Here is a 20,024-nt window from a genome sequence, read left to right as displayed (position 1 = left end):
GAAATGACTTTTGGATTTGCAGCCGCAAAAATGATCAGACCAGGGCTTCCCTGGTGGCGCAGTGGTTGAGAGTCCGCCTGCCGATGCAGGGGACACGGGTTCGTGCCCCGGTCCGGGAGGATCCCACATGCCGTGGAGCGGCTGGGCCTGTGAGCCATGGCCGCTGGGCCTGCGCGTCCGGAGCCTGTGCTCCGCAACGGGAGAGGCCACAACAGTGAGAGGCCCGCATACCGCAAAAAAAAAACAAAAACAGAAACAAAAAAAATGATCAGACCAGTCCTTAGTGGGAGAGCTCGGAATGGTGGCATCTTGGGGGCAGGGTCTCCAACCGTTTACTCCTGTCCAATTAAACATGACTGTCATTGCAGGATGTGGGGCCAGCTGTCCTACTGTCACCTCAGTGACCTTGATAAAGGTGGAGCTCCTCGTCATCCATTTCCTCCAAACTCTTAGTTCTACCCAGTTTAGATTACATTTCTCCCACCTTCCCTCAGGATCCCCTCCTGAGCTCTCTTCTCATGTTCTACCCACGCGGTCAACTAAACAGATTGTCTCGTATCAAAGTAAGTTTCACTGCCTGTTTCAGCCTCTATAACTACAGCCCAGGAAAGCTCTAGAAGTTCTGATTTCTAATATCAGCTGGTTTACAATAAAGCCCCTGCAGGAATGTACATATTACCCTTGAAATGGTAACAGTAGCAGCAACGCACATTACCATGGATCAGTCACTAGTCACCATGCGAAACACTTTATACATTTAATCCTCTCTGCAACGCCACGAGATGGGTAGTAGTACTGTTCTACGGTTGAAAAGGGGGTTAGGTAACTTGCCTAAGGTTACTCAGTGGGGGAGTCAGTGTCCAAACCTGCAGACCCCGCTACTAGCCGCCAGGCTCTCTGCTGCCTCCACCTGAAGGGTAAATGTCTGCTTGCTCTGCGGTGTCCGCTCCTTTCCTCCTCCCTGCATTTCCCCATTAGAGTCTTGCAGCTCTGGAAGCCTCTGTCCAGCAAGTGGAGAGACTTGCTTGTGCTTCCTCCTCCTCCCAACCTCTGCCTACAGAGTACAGAGGCCTGATTTCTCCCCTCCGCCTCTTCCACTTTCCCCCCTCCCCCACCTCCTCCTTCCTCTCATCTTTATCCTCACTATTCTGTGCCACAGGTCATTCCTCACTCCCAAAGCACAACAAGAGAAGCTCAGAAGTTTGGACCCATTCTAGACATGCTTTTCGAGAGCTTGATGCTAAGTTTCCTCTTCCTCCCCCTGCTTCGTCATGACCGTCACCATCACTGCTGATGTCATCGAGCACTTATCCCGTGCTAGGGATGTGCTCAGACCTTCACGTGGATCCTCACATGTGGTCCTCATCTTCCTGCGGGACAGGAATTATCCGGCCCACTTTACAGTTTCCAAGGTCCTACAGCCATGAGGTAGCAGAGCCACAAAGTATCTCAGGGTATTTTGAGCCTGGCTTCCTAACTGTCACAGGTGATAGCTTAGCTTAGGTCCCCAGGGCTCTAAGTGAACCGGGTTTGAAGTGTTGTGACTGTGAGTCCACCTCCTAGTAAAAAGCTCTTGCTGGGATTCCTCTCTGCTTCCTTCTGATGGCGGCTTTACAAAGTTCCGTCCTCCCCTTTCCATCTGAGTGCATCTAAATCTGTCTGCCAGCCTCACGGCCTCTCACATTTAGTTAACAAGCACGTAATGTGCATTTGCTATTTTCACTGGTGTGAAATTAACTGCCCCTTGGTGGTGTGTCTAAACCACGCATTATTCAAACTTGGGCACCACTTCCTTGGTCGGTGGAGTACACTGTAGATGAAAATGGGCAAAACTTTTCTGTTGTTGTTTAATTGAAGTGTTTCACATACGTGGCCATCACAGAGGATTCATTTTAATTCACACCAGGAGGATGAGTGATGGGTCTGAATGGAACCTGGACAGTTGTACTACAACATCCTAACTTTTTAAAAAACAGAAACATGTACATGTTGTATGGTAGAGTAATTAGTAAGAAAATGTATAAATTACTTAATTCCTTAAAATGATGATTAGCTTTTATTAACGGGATAAATTATGGCTACATGGGTTTCACATGGAGTTAGGTGGATACTTTGGGGATTCAGTGGGATTTGGACTCACTCTACTGGATCTGCAAACTCAATAATTAGATAAACATCAGCTTAGAAGGGACACAAATCACTCAGTGTCTGCTCATCGCTGCAAGGAACTGTGCAGTCTTTTTTAAGATGGGGTTTTAGAAATGAGAGAATCCTGGATCCCTTGGAAGCACCTGTTTTTCAAGGTTTCAAAGATATTTTTAATATGTTTCTCTTTTTCTTGAAGCTACAAATGTAATGATGATCCCAACATACTATCAAAAGCTACTGGCCATTCTCCTCCCTTCCATCTTATTCTAAGCCTCAGCAAGCATTCTCCAAATTCAAAATACTGAAGCATCGTGAGCTCCAAACCTCCCTTGCGGATACTGACAGATCACAAACTTGACCGACCCTATCGCTCCTTGGGGCCAGAACTCTCTTCCGTCATGAGTCCTCTTCATTCTTATCCCTGCTAAGCAGTCTGGTGGAACTTAGTTTGACATGTTACCAGGAACCCAGTACTATTCAAAAATGCTACCCGAGAGGGCATGTCTTTCAGTTTGTGCTGATGATTACATTTGAGAAGCTCTGGCGAGTGCAGACCTTTGTGCTCATACTATTAAAATTGTCACAATTACTGAAAAATCTTTTTCTGGATGTTTGCCTATGGCTCTACCACAGGAATTACCAACATGAGTTTTGTGATGCCTGGATTAAAAAACAAAGGGCACTGACATTCTAAAAAAGTGTCCCTGAAAAAAATTAATATTAAATGTATATAATTCAAAATATGACTAAACGAGACTCCAAAAAGCTTGAAAAACACTACTGTGGTGTATTTGTCCAAATGTGATTCAGAACACGACAGGTGAATTTTAGAAATCTGGACACCTATCATAGGTCTTTCTGAAATTCTAGGACTCTGGGAGTAGAGACAATAGTTTTTATGCCACAGTTTCTCTTGCCACCAAATTTGGAATGAAATTTTATTACTAAATATGCATGGAGAATCCCCAACTACTAAAATTGTACTAATTTTAATTAATAAAATATGTGTACATTGAATTGTTAAATTTTAAATCTTCATGTCTCGAGCACCAGGCAGCTCTCTAGAACTATCTGAGAATAAGAATTAACTGTTCTTTTGTTTTTCCTACCTTAGAGAAAAAAATACCTGAGTAATTCTTTTGTTTTAAAAAATATTAATATTTCTGACTATTTAAATATATCTACATATTTAATGGTATATTTGCATACATGTTTTAAATGCACACAATACATATGCACAGATACACATATACCAATAGAATAAACACCAAAAGGTTCTTTTAAGAAATTTTATCTGTCAGCTGATTCAAAGCGTAAATAACAGGCTAAAATTTCCAAACACTTTGAGACCACCGGAAGACCCTGTGGTACTTTGTGTAATCACATAATATTTAGAAGACTATTCTTATGCCTAATAATAGAAATGTCATCAAATATCATAAGGCAATGAAATAAAAGTGATTTCTTACTGAATACTGGGAAAGATGTATTTCCTTTTAACACCTGGAATTCTTGTTCTAGTCGTCTCCGCAAATCTATTTGTTCAAATAAAACCTTCTGAAGTTCTTCTAATAAAGAAAAAAAGAAGAGTCACTTTACTAATCTTTACAAATGACTCTCCAGAGGACTGTTACATATGGCAAGTTATTATTATAAGACAAAATATTTTACCAGTTTAAAAAGGGTCGCATAGACATGGGATAGATTTTGTGCAGAAATCCATGAATATAAATCAATGTAATGTATTATTTTAAAGGATTATTTTACAGTGTCATGTTTTGATTGATATGTATGCATTAATCTCAATTATATCCACCCCGTGGTCCATATATTATTCATGTGTTGCTTGTCAAGCTTAAAATATAGTGGAGAACAAAAATATCCTCCTATTATCTCTTCAGTCTTTTAAAGCTAAGAGAAGTTCTACAGAATTAAAACTTTTCTTTACCTTTCCCCATATTTTCTACATCCTTTCTGAGTGAATGAGGTGAATTTGTCTCTTGTGTGTGTTCACCTTTAAAAAAAAAGGAGAAAAAAATATTAGTTTTGTGTAGGCTATTTTCTGCAAGTTGTTATTTCCACTTTCTATTAATATCTACAAAAGAGTTTTTTTAATATAACTTCAAGGTGGAAGTCCTCGGGGCCAAACGTTGTCCTCATTTACTCGTGTATCATTCCCCTGAACCATGGAGGGGAGTGACAGAAAATGAGGGCCGAGTCCACCTAGACTGTGACGACAGCTCCATGAAAGCAGACTCCTGACGTCAGCTTCCCTCCCAGCCCCTACCACTGCCCAGCCTTTACAACCAAGCTAACTGCTAGAAGAGCAAAAGAGGAGGTTGAACAGCTGACATTTCTGGGAGAAATCTGATCAGACTCCCTCTCTTTCTAGAGGTGAAGAAGCCTGATTTTATTGGGAAGGCACACAAGACCATGGAAACAGAAGCCTCCAGCCTTCTTGGGCCACCAAAATGTGGGGTGGTGAAAAAGAAGTGAGAGGAGGCTTTAGCTGTCCCTGGGAGAGAAGTTATGAGGCTGCAGTGGTTTCCTAATAATTGATAGCTTTTTAAAAAAGAAATCAACCGAAAAGAAAGAAGTGAAATAAGTTATGTTACTTTGTAATAGTCATACGCTTGCTGATGATAGTTTCTTAACTACTTGTCTTCAAACGGTATAAACTGTATTGTGGATAGAAGTTAGGTTGCTGTTCTTACCTATTTTGCTTCTGTACTAACTAGAATGATGACAAGCTAAGAAAATGTATATATCTACAGTCATAAATTGAGTCTATATAATCCAGAAAACATAAACAAAGCAAAGAAATGCAACCATTCTGCTATCAGAATTAAAAAAGGTTTCAACTTGTTATCTGCAATTACCCACATAATTTAATTAAGCTTTCCGTTTTCATCTATAGAGATATGGCAGTGCAGACAAAGGTGCTCTGAGAAGGTTTCCTCTATCCCCCTCCCCTGCCCCCCAGGTTAGCTCTTCCATGTCCTTGGTGCCGTTTGCTTCCAGCCTTCTGCACCTACTAGGCAGGCTACCTGGAGGCGGGGCTCTGTCTTTTCTGCATGGCCAGTGCCTTGCACAGTGCTAGACACATACTCATATTCAATAAAATGTCTTCAGCTGTCACTGAAAGGGACCCTAGGAGGTCGCAAATTCTAAATCATAGCACAAGTTAGATGCATCGTTTCAATTCTGTTCTCATATCTTTTCATTTCCCTTCCTCAGCAAGAAATGGAGTGAAATGGTCCCGGGCACTTCCAGGAATACTGGGGAATTTCATTGTCAAGGGAAAAATTTCTGCAAAGAGGGAAACAGAATTTCTTCCCAAAGTGGCAGCCTACAATATCAAGGACGGACAGAAAAGTCCTCAACCTGATATTATAAATGGCGATTCTGCAGTCCACATGATGACTGTCAGGGGTATGTGTGCGCAGGTATGCATGTGTGCATATGTGTGTATGAAAATACAAATGTACAAATATTCCCAAGCATGTGCACAGTTATGGGAAGGCACTTCCTCTGGCTCCCCATCATCAGCACAACAATATCCAGGGCATCCTGAGTTCCTTAATGGCAGTCATTTTCTGTACTATCTACGTCATATTTGCACAAACTTATTCTCATTTTCATCTTGGACATGACGTCTCTCTGTAGGCTTTTGAACATTAATACCTTGGCTTTCTTCTCCATATAATAAATAATGAGGAAATACCGGTGAAGCATTTTAAATACAGACCTCAACGTAATTCCTACAAACTACTATTATCTAAAAGAAGAGTAACACAAAGGTTCGTAACAAATCGTAAATGTATAAACCAAGAATAATGATATTTTTAAATGAAGATAAATGCATATTATGTGCAGTTTTACCTATGTTTACTTTAGTCTCAGTTAACCAGATGTTAAATGCATAGATGTTTCATACCCACATATAATATTGAGGTTGAACAAGAAAAGAAATGAGCATGCACACATCTCTGCATCTATCTACAGAGCAGGATGAGATTTTATCATTCTACAACTTTCCCAACCCCTCAAGACATGATTTAAATGAGATAGTTAGTTTCTGAATAGGCAACTCTAGAAGCCATTTCCTTATCACATTAGAGACCAGCTTCTTCTGACCTACTAGTGTATTTTGTGGACTGTTTACCTTATATTACATTTCAACTAGATAATTAAATTAAAAAATTAAAATAATATATGTAAAATTGCATTTCTTTTCTACTTCACAGTTAGGAGGTTTACATTGGTATGAAGCATTAAACAAATAGCTAGTAAATAAAACTATATTAACCACAGGTGAATCTACCGATGACATTAATAATACACTTTTCATCCGCTTTGTGAAGGATTAATTAATATTTTACATGTGTCTATTTGAAACAGGTATTTTGCTGCAACTTCTCAGAAAAATCTGTCAGTTTTGAGCTTAGAAGATTCAAATTTCTCACTTGCAAAGCATTTTAAAAAATGGTTCAATGTTAGGTAAATAAGGAGCACAGAAGCTTCAGCTGCCTTTTGTGTATCTTTCACTGGACCGTTGCCTTTTGCATATTACTAATCTGTGAAAACCAGATTGTTAATGGTGGTTAAAAATGACCTCTGGGAGCCTGGATATGTTTGTTCACTATGACTGTTAATGTTTTCCATCTGGTTTAAAAAAAAAAAAAGGCAGTCTAATACTAGATTAAATAAATGAGATTTAGTTGACAATGAGCTTTCCATTTTTATAAATATTCCATCAGGTTAAATGCACTTTACTTTTCCAAAATTAATGAATGCATTTGGAGAAATCCCCAAACTAAAATTCTTACTTTCCTTCCCATTATATCCCCCCTTTAAAAAAAAGTGACAAAAAGGCCAGGGTGGAGGGGGGCCATAGAGATCTTAACTGTAAAAGAAAATAGTTGAGTGGCTTAAAGTTGGGGAGTGATGGATAATTAGGGCATAAAAGGCATCCAGTGGACTGACAGGATGAGGACCTGCTGCTCAGGGATGAGTCCACACCAGTTCTCCACAAGCACATGCTCACAGGGCCAGTTAACTGTGACCTGCATTGTTGCCCATGAAGCCTGCTCGCCCCAGGGGGGCAGAGGCAGTGTGATGCCACATCAGAGAAACTATACCTCTGCTGAGTGCAGCAGGGGCCAGGGAGCTTGGAGCCACATGGTCCCTGCTTCCCTGGTCTCTCCAGGGTCCTCCAGGGCCAGGTGGTCCCACATCCCAGGGGAAAGCTCCACCCCACCCTTGGATCGGCCCTTACACAGCCATCAGAAATTGGAAGTACAAGAGGGATGGATGTGAGAATACACCATGCCAAAGCAGACATGAGCAGTAAATAGCAGATGAAAGGGAGACTGGAGTATCCAAAGGTGCGGGGGGGAAGACCAAAACAGCCAATAGATTCACCAGCACTACGTTTCAAGGCACAACGGTAATGACTTTCTCTTAAACATTATGGCACACCTCTGCTCGAGCACCTGCATTGTTTCCCCATGGTCTACATTGCAGAATCCACTCAACTCCTCCCCGGGAGACTCCAGGTTCTCCTGTAACCTTGTCCCATCCGGCTCAGCCAAGCTGTATTTCTCTGTCACTAAGCACAAACCTTTTACCCAAGACAGACTCTTATTTCTCACATCTGCTGGCTCTGCTTTATGTTGTTTCTCTTCCCTAAGGTGTCCCCCTCCTCTCCCCATCCACTCAAAATCAGAAAGCCACCCAAGTGTCATTTACTCTTTCATAAAACCTTTCCCAACTTCTTCAGATGCCACTGATCTGTTCCTTCCTGGGCTGAAGTTCTAAGTCCTTATCATCTTTACTCTGCCACCTTGTCTAATGCTTCATCTATGCTAGTCTGATCTTCCCCAGCTAGAAAATCTGCTTTCTGAAGGCAGAGAGATCCTGCCCTACAGGTAACCCCCATCACCTGAACCCTAGGGAGGGGTACAAATGTATTCCACACACACACTTGTTGTACTTCATTTAATCCAATTTGGTTTGTGAAAGAAATACAAACTAATGCTATTGTAAATCCTCAGTTGTCATAAGGTTTTTAAAGCACTAACTCATTCCTACGAACGAACAAGCACAGTTTGATCCATTGTATGGTCTAAGAATTACTCTATATTTTCAGTTTACTGGGGAAGTTTGTGATTGTTTCCATTTTTGTTCCTACCTGACATTTTGAAAATTTCTTTCAGGGACAAATAAAACTGTAGCACTGAATGTTAACTGAGACATGAAAATACTAATTCACGTATGTGTCTGCCGTGGCCTCCAGCAGCTAAAATACCTTTCAATTTTAAAAAGCTCACTTAATTTTAAGAGCCAAATGAGTAAGTCAGATGACCTGTTCTGTTGGTGGTCATGAGATGGGAGGAGAAGTTGATTAAAAGATATTACTGTTCTCAAGCTAAACTTGAATTCAATAAATAAGATCATTTAAGTATTGTACCCTGTATGTGTATAGGGCATCAAAGTATATAGGGTACAATATAAAATGCCTGACATTGGATGAAGAGTAAAAATTTTAGCATTCCCCCATCCCTTCTATGGCAATACATCCTCCTTCCTTCTCCTTTCAATCCCACTCCTTTTCCTATCCCTTATCTTGGCTGTCTCCCTTTTAAAGTCTCCTTTGAGCCTGCAGCCAGCACTCAGGGGCACTACCCCAGCCTGCAGCCCTAGGGGCTAGCAAGTTGCTTGTCATTGAAAGGTCCTCTCTGTTCCCCCAGGATTGTTGTTGACAACAACTGATGAAAAACATTTGGAAAAAATGCATTTCAGAAAATGCACACTGAAGGGCAAATTTAGTCAATGACACTGTTTTAGTTTGGGGCTGTGTCTATACATGAAATTCACATGGATTCTAATATTTAGGTGAGGAATAAAAAATTTCAGTCAAACATCCAGATGTTTCCATAGTTCGTGGGGACTTGTGCTATCGCATGTGTTCTAGTGCAGGGGAGCAGACCCCGGAAGGGAAGGCAAGAGTGCGAAGCTACCAACGGTGTCTGCCTGCAGTTCCCAGGGCACTGTCACGCCCTCAGGGCAGGCTGGGCCTGCCCTCTGCCTCCCAACAGCCTCAGCACAGGCCTGGCCTCTGTTGATCAAGAGAGACTCCTTTTATATACGTTTAACTCCCAAACAAACACTGAATTTTAATAATTAATCTTAGCTTTATAATCTGACTTAATTTAAAATTTCTGGAAGTTTAATTTTCTCTTTCCCTAACAATCTACCTTAGAGTTACAATTTGGATGGGGTCAAAGTTAATCTACAGTTTGTATAAGTAGTACAAAATTTAGCACAATGTATGGTTTAGAGAGGTTTCTGAGAACATTTTGCATTAAGGCATTAAAAAATCAATTACACGGAAAGCAGACTTAAGTAATTTTCTCCTCTATCAGTGGGACATGGACTTCTGTTAATTTCTTGGTGCTAAATTCTACATTAAACTCATCCCCTGTGACGTCTGGCATGGTAGTGAGGTCATAGAACAGAAAAGAAAATCAATATCACTGGAGAGGGTATGCTGCAAAATGAACTAACTAAATATTAACTCCATTAGCCAAAAAAGGGAACAAGAGCAAGATTAATATTTTTGAGTTTATAGTTAACTAAGAATTACAACAAAATTTACAGTTCGTGATCAAAATTTATTGTGAGCTACATACACATTGCTTCTTGAATCAGTATATCAGATTTCGTTGATTAGTGAATTGTGAGTTCATTTAGAATTCTCTTAAGTTTTAGAACTTGTGTTGTCAATTAATGCTATTTTTTATTTTTTTCTGAAGAGTTTTTTTATTGTCCTTCTCTATCTACTTGATTTTCATATAAATTATTAAAAACCACAAGAAGGAAAATGTTTCCATAAATAAAAAGAAATTTATATTTGAAATATGGGGATTAGCTAATTTTGAATACATATATTCAAATACCTCAAAATTCGTTGTTCATAAAAATGTCAGTAGTAACTTAGAGGTGGATAAACTGAGGCCAAAGTACTTAAAGGGTTTACCCAAAGTCAGCTAGTAAGTGAGTGACAAAACTCAGATCTACTAGTCTGTGCTTTTTAGAATTTTTCTTCTTCTTCTTTTACTTTTTTTAGAAAAAATCATAAGCATGTTCTAAAATAGAATGGAATAATAAATCAGAGCGCCTCATCTGCTATATATTCATGAGAAGTGTAACTGCTTCTTACTATTCTCAGAAATCCATCCATAGCATATTAAGTACACTAGAGAATTATACCAGTGAAAATCAAATTGATTTTAAAACTTCTATACATATAACAAGATGCAGCCACTCTCAGAGTCCAATGGTTCTGGCGTTTCTACAATGAAAGGGATTGGAATTGAGGATGACTCCACTTTACGTGATTTCCTTGACCTGCAATAGCTTTCAGCTGCCTCACCAGCTTACCCCACTGCATTCAATTTCAAATCACTTAACTTCACTAAAGTTATTCAAAACGGATATGCAAAGCCTTACTCTGGGATTGCAAGCAAAATGCTGTCATTTATATTTTTGAGTAGGTAATATTTTGACCAAACTACCATCCCCCTAATCTATATTACTTGGCTTTAAAGCAATGGGTCTTATTTTAAAGAGACCTACAGATAAAAGTTCTGGCTTCTGGGGGATTTTGGCTGCTTAAAACTTTATGTTTGGTTCCTCTAATTATAAAGAAGTATAATATCTGCTATGAGTAAGGTTAATGACCATTAACGGGAGGTTTTTGAAAAAATCATTAAAAAATGTAATCTTTTTGAAATCGCTGAAAAGTAACAGTTACCAATAGGGATGAAAGGTTGAACAAAGGCCAAACTTAATTAAAATGATGAACTAAAAAAATGAACTGGAACTAAATATTGTTGCTAAACTGAATTTGTATTAGGGATAAATTAAAGCAAGTACCTATCATTTAAAGATAAGTCTGTATCTTTACTTGTTTAGAGAAAGGTCAGAAATTTCCTGATAAACTACATTTATGATTGTTATGGGAGTGAAAAATTCATGTAAAAATCAAAAATTGCATACTGACTTATTAGGTAGTTTGAAAAGACATTTCATTCTTCTATGTTACACTGTATATGCACGGAAATAAAACACTGATATTTTCCAATAATGATGATTGAATTAAACGTTGGCTAAAGGGACATATGGTTATATAAACCTTTTTGGATGTTATGTTGTGTAGACTGCTATTATAGTATTCATACTGCCTTACACCTTATCTTCCCCTCCTTTTGATTGGAAGCAACTTGAGAGCAGGGACTGGCGTTGATTATATCTCTGAATCTCCAGAGCCTAGCAAAATACCTAGCATACAGTAGGTATTCTGAAATATTTGGGGAGTAATTGAGTAAATAAACAAATGAATGTTATCATGTACATGTGGAAGATAACAGTTGTTACATGGGGAGAAGTAGCTCCATTCACCCGCAAGGTGTTCCAGATAAAGCATTCTACTGCTACCACTACAAAGCAGTTCATCACAGGCTTCATAATCTCTTTGGCTCATCTGGATTTTTGACACTTTGCTAAATGAACAGGTTCTTGGTGTCTGATCACAAGTAAATACATTAATACCAAAACATAGGCCAATTGGGTGACCATTTGGGGATTTTCTCAAATGTGCATTCCAGCGTGAAGACCGTGAGCTGATCTTTCCTACAAGCAAGGACAGTTGAAGGTACAGCGAGTCCTACAACAACCCAAACTCCTTAACACTTTCTGGTGTTTAAAATATCTTCTCTGCAGGCTCAGCAAAGGAACCATGAGGGTGAAATTCTTGTGACCCAAGATTCCAAGATAAATTTAACAAAATATACTCTTCACCCAAACATTTGTTCATGTCAATAATATATTTTCATCCTTTCCATGTTCCACCTGTCTCACATTCAATACAGGATAATAATAATATGATATAACCTACTACCTACATACTTCTCTGAATAATGTGAGAATGAAACTGTAATACAGAATATCAGTGTGGAGCAAGTTTCTCTGGGAATCTGTATCAAATTAATTATTGTGAGGGAGGGACTGGTAATACATCGATAGCATGACTAGGTGTTATTACCAACATAACTATTGACTGTACTGCCCTGAGCTCCAGACACTGTGGAATTTTTATGTGAACACCGATCCTGATTATACTTTTATTTACATCCTTTTGACATTTGTATTTCCATCTGAACATCAGACAACAGTGGATTCTGTAGTTATTGACCCACTCTGGCTATCATGCTTGGGGTTCTAACGACTTTTTTGGGGTTTATTGAACTTCCTAAGTATGGGGGAACCAAATCCCTTCCAAGGCCAGGAGGAACTTGTTTCCAAACGGAAACAGCCCAGCCATCCAAATTGGAGGAAGATGAAGAAGAGAAATTCAGTTTTTAACAAATCTATAGAGACTATTCATGTACACGTAATGAAGAGAATATAATTCAGTAAAGAAATCAGTATGTTCTAATACATTTAGATTTCTAATGGGTATACACATTTGTAAAAATGTTAACTTAAATTTTTTATGATAATTATGAATACTAGCTGTTAAGTGCAAGGTAGGAAATTAAAGTTCCTAAAAAGATGATTTCAGATTGTGAAATTTGGATTTTCTCATTAAATCTATGGAAACTATTTTAAATTTAACAATTTAAACATCAAATTGTCCCCTAGTTTTGTACAAATCATTGATACCCCTTAAAAGACTACATACATTTTACATCTTTTATAGAATATTTATAAAATTTTATTTTTATTTTCTTTAAAATTTGCACCCAAATAGAGTAAGAGTTTAGCCCAAGGAGACTTCTAATGAGTTATGCTTTAGCGAAATGAAGTCTGGTGTGAATTATTCTCTAAATGTGTTATTTTATATTAAATACATGTATAGTATAATTTGAACTTTAATATCACCAACAGCCAACTAAAAAATAAAAACTTCCAAACTTAGACAGTCAAAAACACCTTAAAATTAATGCATATAAATTACAAAGTACTAATTTTAACAAGCAACAGTAAATTAAAACCTGTCTTGAGATGAGTAAATGAAAAGTGGGGTCCCTGTCCTGCTCTGAATGGCTTACATTATTTAAAAAATACAAGTCATTGCTACATGCAAATTTTCTTATTTTATTGGACTTCGAGCTTCATGGCGCTGCTTACAGAATAGCATTGTACATAAAATAAAAACAAATAAAAATTCCTCCCAAATTAAGTTATTGACAATGCCACTAGGATGTGACACTGGTTTTAAACTCTCTTTCTGATCTGTGTCTATTTCGGTTAGAGAGGAATGGGAATTCTCTAAGTGCTCACCGTTTGTACAACACACCCCCAGCAAAGGTCTCCATCCACTTCGGCTGTTGAAACAGCCCGATTAATTTGCATTCACTAGAGTACATATAGACTCCTATCTGTGGTTTCTAGGCATGGGAAAAATTGGGCTACTTTTAAATCTGTTTTTAGCTCTACAGAGCTGCTAAATATCATTTGATATGGGGCTGAGAAATGTTTCCAAAAGTGTTTTCTTTATATTCATAAATGTGTTGTTTCCAATGTCTGTTAATTTCTACACATAGCAAACAAAGAAAAGCAATCGACTATCCAGAAATGTCTGGGAAATGGTTAGATATTACAGAATCAATCAAATAGAATTATAAACCTTGTGTGTGTGTGTGTGTGTGTGTGTGTGTGTGTGTGTGTGTGCAAACCCATTAGAAATGTGTTGGTACCAATCCTTTCTATTTCAAGCTTCAATTTTGTGAAATATCGCACTAGGGAAGAGGTAGTTCCTGGGCAAATATCATTGCCTTTGTGACTTTATTTTGTACACTTTAGATTGTAACAGAAAAATCCACATTTAACAACTTTATCATATTAGACACAGAGCAAATTTGTGAAAGGTGAGTTTTTTGAATTTTCAAAGGGTTATGCTTTAATTGAAAGTGATAATAATAAAAACACTTAAAATGTGCTAACAAACAGGTACAGCCAGAATGCACAATTTTATGGAGACTTGATACGGCCAAGGATACATCGCCAAATTATTCTTAGTAACTCCTTAGCATAGTCAGCCCAAACTGGCTGTTGATCAATATTTATAGAAAATACTCATGAAATAACTTGGAAATAACTCACAATATATAAAGCTTTCTTCCCATGATATATAAAGCTATTTTTTCATTAAAATAGGTGTTTGCCTTTTGCCATTTAAAGTACTGAAAAGTTTCCTTTAAGGAAAAATAAAAACAAAGGTTTGGAGACCTTTTTCATTGTACTTTGCTGTTATATAAGATTCCTTTAAGATCCTATTTTCTTTATTTCTTCTCCCCACACCACTCTTTCTCCCTCTCCCTCACTTCCTAGCTTGCTCTCTGTCTCATTTGACAGGCAAATTTGCAGACATTGCCGCAGGATAACAACCTCGTTTGACAGTCAATTAACCGTGAATAGTCAAAGCCAAGGCAGTTTGCATTACATAAATGGAAAATTAGATTCCTTTTTCCCAAGAAACAAAACCCTCTCCTTAAGACACTGCAATAGACAACTTAGTATCAAAACTTCTAATCACGTCTTTCCCATACCCCTTGGAGACATTTAGCAATCAGTAAAAGGTGGTTTCATTTAATTTGTATAATGTAATTTTTGTAAATGTATTATACATTTTGTGTAGAGATCATTATCATGGAGATAATATAAATGTTGGCATAGATGTCATAAAACACCTTTAATGTCTTTCTGACAGATATTAAAAGCAATAAGCTGTGATCCTTTTTAATGGAAGGTTTCTAAGAGAACATTTCAATTATTGTCATTTTATGCTTTTCCAGCCCGTTTCACTGTGTAACCTGATATATTTCTGAATTCTCTTCTGAAATATGCCCAGCAATTAATAATCTTATTGCTATTAATGTCACTGCTTTCCCATTTGTGTTTTTTCTTAGTTATATCTACTAGGAATTGTTTTTTATCTTTACCCTTGTACTAAGTATTCAGTCTTCTGATTATGAATTTCAGCCCTTCTCTCTGTCATCTGACTCTTCATTCCTTCTATTTGTCCCAGCCTACCTGATCTTTCTCTCCAAAAATCTCCTCCGGAAGCATCAGAGTCTGTGATGAAAAAGCTATGCTCCTTGTTCTTATCTAGAATCAAACAAAACACAAAATCTGCAAGTGAGTCTGTACTGACAAGTGGGAAACAAAGACATCCAAGAATTTTAACATGTATTTATGTATCTGTGTATGTTTAGAGTACTGATGCCATTTAAATGCAAAGACGTATGTTGAGATTGGGGGCAACAGTGCTGTTATCTGGAAAATTGCCATTGCTTGGAAACTACAGAAATGCTGCCCATTAAAATATAAACTGTAGTATGAAAAAATTCAAAATTCAATGGATGAAAACCCACAGAATGGTGGTAGAGGCAGGAGATGCTGGGTGTGAGTCTCACAGAAATGGTTAAACGCAGGAAAGAAAACTGGGGGGTTATTTTCTTTTACCTGAAAAGTTGTTTTCATCCTTTGTAGATAAAATTACTTGGTTATTTTCCTTAGTTTTCTGATTCTGTATGGAGAAGAATTAGAGACACAAATCAATGCCTGGATGAAACCATATGCTAATGTCAACAGTCAGCAGGAAGAAGCATCAATAAAAGTGACTCCATGGAGCCTCAGGAGACTTCATTTTTTGATGGTTATCTTCTCTGAATAGTTGTGCTTAAATACAAATGTACGACTGCACGTAACTGCATTATCCTTTACGAGGTAGTATGTTAAATATGCACCTATTCTACACTCTGTAAATCGACATGCCACATTATTTGTCACATCTACACTACGTTAGGACAGAGTCACGTCACTCTGAAGTCCTTGAGAGTGTTTTCTATGCACACTTGAGTGAACACAACGCTCAGCCACTTAAATTTAACTTTGGTCTTTAGGGGCCCCAGGTAGCATGTTCACGTGGGTGGAGATTGGTTTGGGAGAAGCCAGTCTTGCTAAAGAGTCTGCCTTTTGTTTTACTGGACACAATGTCTTACAGAAGTGTCCATTCTGGCTAGAGCTCTGGGGTTCCAGCCTTGATTAAAGCAGTTCAAATAAAACTGAATCTAACTTTTGAAGTCAATGTATTTTTGATCTTTTCTGGGTCATGGTTCGGGGAGGCACTGAATTACAGAGAAGAAAAATGATAGGATCATTCAGACTGCACCAGTTTTGTGGTCCCACTGCTTCTGGGGGAACAATTGTGCTCAACTGGGGGCAGGGAGTTGGGCAAAAGAGATTGGTAGATTAGAGGAAGGACTTGGTCAATTTAGGGGTCTTTCCCAACTTCTATAAGCAGCCAACTTAAATATAGGGGGGAATAGAGGCCCCAAGGCCTTTGAGAGGCTTTGTAAGAGAGAGACCAGAAACTACATTTTTATGGAGGACAGTTGGTAGGAAAGAAGCCCTCCCAAACACACTGAATATTTCATTTCTGTGGGGAAATCTGGTGATTCATCTTTCCTGCGCATATGTAACCGATTCAGCCTAAAGGTGCATTTAAATAATAATAATTAGCTTGAAGGAGCCTAAAGGGGATATTTACATCTTTGTAGGAGGGCTGCTCCTCCAGTGATGGATGGTGGACCGGGCTGCCCGGGCTGCTGCTAAGGCCGCCGCTTGATTTCTGGCAGGCCAGCGGCGGGGGCGGGGGCGGGGGCAGGTCCGAGCCGCCGGGGTCACCCAGTTTCCTGTCCTCCTGCAGCAGCCTGGAGGAGTTCAGGGCCAGTGGGAAAGCGCCCGCGGCAGCCGGCGGGCGGTCCCGGCTGCTCCCCTTCTCCGACAGCCCTCTGCCCTGGAGGAATCGGCCGCCCCCGACTAAAGGGTCCCCTAGCAGGACCCCTGTCTCCTCGTCTTCCTCCTCGTCGTCCTCGGGGTCTCGACTTTCCTCCTCCTCTTCCTCGCCCTCGGGAGGCTTGTGGCCCTCCACGTCCACCTCCTGCTCTTCTTCCTCGTCATCCTCGTCCTCGGAGCTGTCCTCGCTGGGGTAGCTGCAGCTGGTGCCACTGGGGGACAGAAGGCCTCGGTGGTGCGGCTGCGGGGCCAGCGGAGGCGGCGGGGGCGGGGGTGGGGGCGGCGGCGGGGCCGGGTGGTGGCGCTCGGAACCCGGCTCGTCGGGCTGCGGGGGCAGCAGCAGCAGCGGCGACGGCGGCTGCGGGGGATGATGGTGGTGGTGGTGTTGGTGCGGTTGTTGGTGTTGGTGGTGATGCGCTTGGGCCGAGTGTGGCGCGCCCGCGGACGCCCCGTGCAGTTTGGCCAGGCTCTCTGCGTCGTCCTTGCCGCCCACCGGCCGGAAGGCGCTGGAATGGTGATAGCTGCCTCCGCCGGCTTTGCGCCCCTCCAGGAGGTGCGGGTGGTGGGGCGCGGGCACTCGGGCACCCACGGGGACCGCTCCGGCGGCCGCGGCCCCAGTCCCGGACACGGAGCCGGGGTCGGCCGGAGGCGTGGAGCCCGCACTGCAGTCCCCGCCGCTGCCGCCCGGGGGCGACTCGAAGAGCGCATCGCGAGCGCCCGCGCCGCCCGCAGGAGGCGGCGGGCCGGAGCCCGGGCCGTTGGCGACGACCGGAGGGGGCTGACCCGGCGGGGGGGCCGCTTCGGCGCTCCCGCCCACGCCGCCAGGCTCGGCCAGGTCCAGGAAGGCCTGACGCAGCAGGGCCGGGCTTTCTCCTAGCGCGCAGCCGAGCGCCGAGGGCGGCTGCGGCGGGGGCTGTAGGTATGTGGGCACGGGAAGTCCGCCCGGGGTCCGCGGAGGCCAGAACATGCAGAAGGGCGGGTAAAAGGCGTCCTTGCGGCCCGCGGGCCAGAAGAGGCCAGACAGGCCGGCCTTGGGCGCCGTGCCCGCGCCGCCCGCACCCCCTAGAGCCTCGGCCGCGGTGCCCGCGTCCTCCTTCTTGTGGCACAATCCGAAGGCGGCTGCTGCAGCCGGGAAGGTGTAAGGATGCGGGAAGAGTCCCCCGCAGCCTGGAAACTTCTGCAGCACGCCCCCGAACGAGCCCTTGCTGGGCACCGGGATGACCGGATAGCTGCGTGGCCCTTTGGCGCCAGCCGCCGCGCCCGCGCCGGCGCCAACGCCCGTCACGCAGCCGCCCCCCGCGCCCCCCCCGCCCGCTCCGGCGCCGCCGGAGGCCGCGGCCACCGACAGGCTGGCGGCGGCGGCCGAAAGACTGGCGGCGGCCACGACAGCCGCCTCCTGCAGCGAGTCGTCGTCGTCTTCGAAGCGCGGCCTCTTGTGATGCGCGTGCGGCGCGCCCGCCAACTCGGCCAGAGGTGGCGGGGGCGGCGGCGGGGGCGCCCCCAGCAGGTGCGGGCCCAGCAGTCCCCCACCTCCCGCCACCGCTGCAGCCGCTGCCACAGCGGCCGCCTTGACCGAGCTGAGCGGGTGGCAGGCGGGATGCGCGCCCGGCTGGGGCAGCGCGCGCTTTCGGCTCCCGCCGTTGAACATGGCCTTGACGTCCTCCCAGGCGAAGACTAGCTCGTCCTGGGGGCTCTTGTCAGTGAGCTTGAGGTGACGGCGCCACGAATTGAAGTTGGCTGCGTCCGGCTGCGTGTACTTGGCGTCGGGCGTACGGTGGGAGTGGAAGATGAACTTGTTGGGCGAGAAGTACATGTTGCAGTAGCTGCATTTGATGCACTTGGCGCGGGAGCTGTTGTAGCGCGCGGGGATGAAGCTGCCACGGCAGCCCCAGGCGCATTCGTGCGAAACGTCGAAGGCGAAGTTGTCAGGCAGCTTGGGGGGCCTGTTTTCGCCTAGGAACGACTTGCACAAACGCTCAGCCTCTCGCTTAGTGATCATGCCGCAGCGGCGCGATGAGATAGGCATGGCCCCGGCGCGTCGCAGAATCTCCAGCTGCACCGGCGTGCACTGCACGCACGTGATGCCCAGCGCCACGCGGCGGTTGTGAATCTCGTTGTAGCTGAAGTTCTTGAGGAGGGTGTTGGAGATCTGCGCCAGGCATAGGCGCTCCTGCCCGTCGATCACCAACGACACGATGGGAATGCCGTAGAGGATCACCTGGCCCACCTGGTTGGGTTTCAGGTTGGCGTGGCTCGGCCGCGGCTGGCTCAGCGCGTCGGGCTGGAAGGCGCTCGACGGCGATGCCAGCAGGATGTCGTTGGGCCCCGGCAGCGGGCTGGAAGCCATCTCCTCCGCCGCGGAAGCCCGGGCCGAGCTCTCCGGGTCGGCCTTGGAGACTGGAAGGGAAAGGAGAAAGCGTTGACTAGAGCGTTGACTAGAGCTTTTTCAGTTTACAGAGAGAGGGGTGGGTTGAGTCGCTAACTGAAGAATTATAATCACTTCCTTGCTTTGGTTAAGATATAATTATCACTGGGCAAAGGAAGCAAGTTTCAGACACAAGGAAGTCATCTCTTAAATTTCCTCAAGGTCATCCTTTGGAAATGCAGGAATTTGGAATTACTTTTCTTCGGTTCTAAATATCCAAAGTAAATTTTTAAAAAGTCAGTTCCTAAGAAACTCAAGACCTTATCCCCGATTTATAGAAGCTGTTAGAATAAAATGGCACTCCTGCTATAAATTAGGAAGCAATGATGACAGTGGTAACTAGTACAGGTTATAAAAGTTATGGAAAACTGAGGCTTAGCCATTGAAGCCCAAATTTTAAAAGAGAGACCAGTCGCATTTGCTTGAAAATAGATTGATTTTGATTAAAAAAAAAAACCCAAACCTTTTAAAAAGTAATTTTTGTGGCATCTGTGGTTTCCTTGGGGGAAATTCACTACTGGTTGAGACACAGCTCATTAAAGCAAAACGAAATCCCTTCTCCCTTACCTTTGCCATTAGATAT

At 42.7% G+C, this 20,024-nt stretch overlaps 1 protein-coding gene across 1 annotated transcript in view; it reads right to left on the bottom strand.

Moving 5' to 3' along the window:
* SKOR2 (SKI family transcriptional corepressor 2) overlaps positions 1-19,363 on the bottom strand; it is a 33,731-nt gene extending 14,368 nt beyond the window's left edge. The window contains exons 1-5 of the mRNA XM_060121623.1: positions 16,769-19,363; positions 15,682-15,745; positions 15,250-15,324; positions 4,097-4,162; positions 3,618-3,716 (exon numbers count right to left, since the gene is read on the bottom strand). Coding sequence (XP_059977606.1) covers positions 3,618-3,716; positions 4,097-4,162; positions 15,250-15,324; positions 15,682-15,745; positions 16,769-19,363 — 2,899 coding nt within the window. The remainder of the gene's footprint in view (positions 1-3,617; positions 3,717-4,096; positions 4,163-15,249; positions 15,325-15,681; positions 15,746-16,768) is intronic.
* Positions 19,364-20,024: the final 661 nt, after the last annotated feature.

Source organism: Lagenorhynchus albirostris, chromosome 14 (assembly GCF_949774975.1).
Source record: "Lagenorhynchus albirostris chromosome 14, mLagAlb1.1, whole genome shotgun sequence".
NCBI lineage: Eukaryota > Metazoa > Chordata > Mammalia > Artiodactyla > Delphinidae > Lagenorhynchus > Lagenorhynchus albirostris.
Note: the sequence above shows the minus strand (reverse complement) of the source record. Positions and strands in the feature narration are given on the sequence as shown.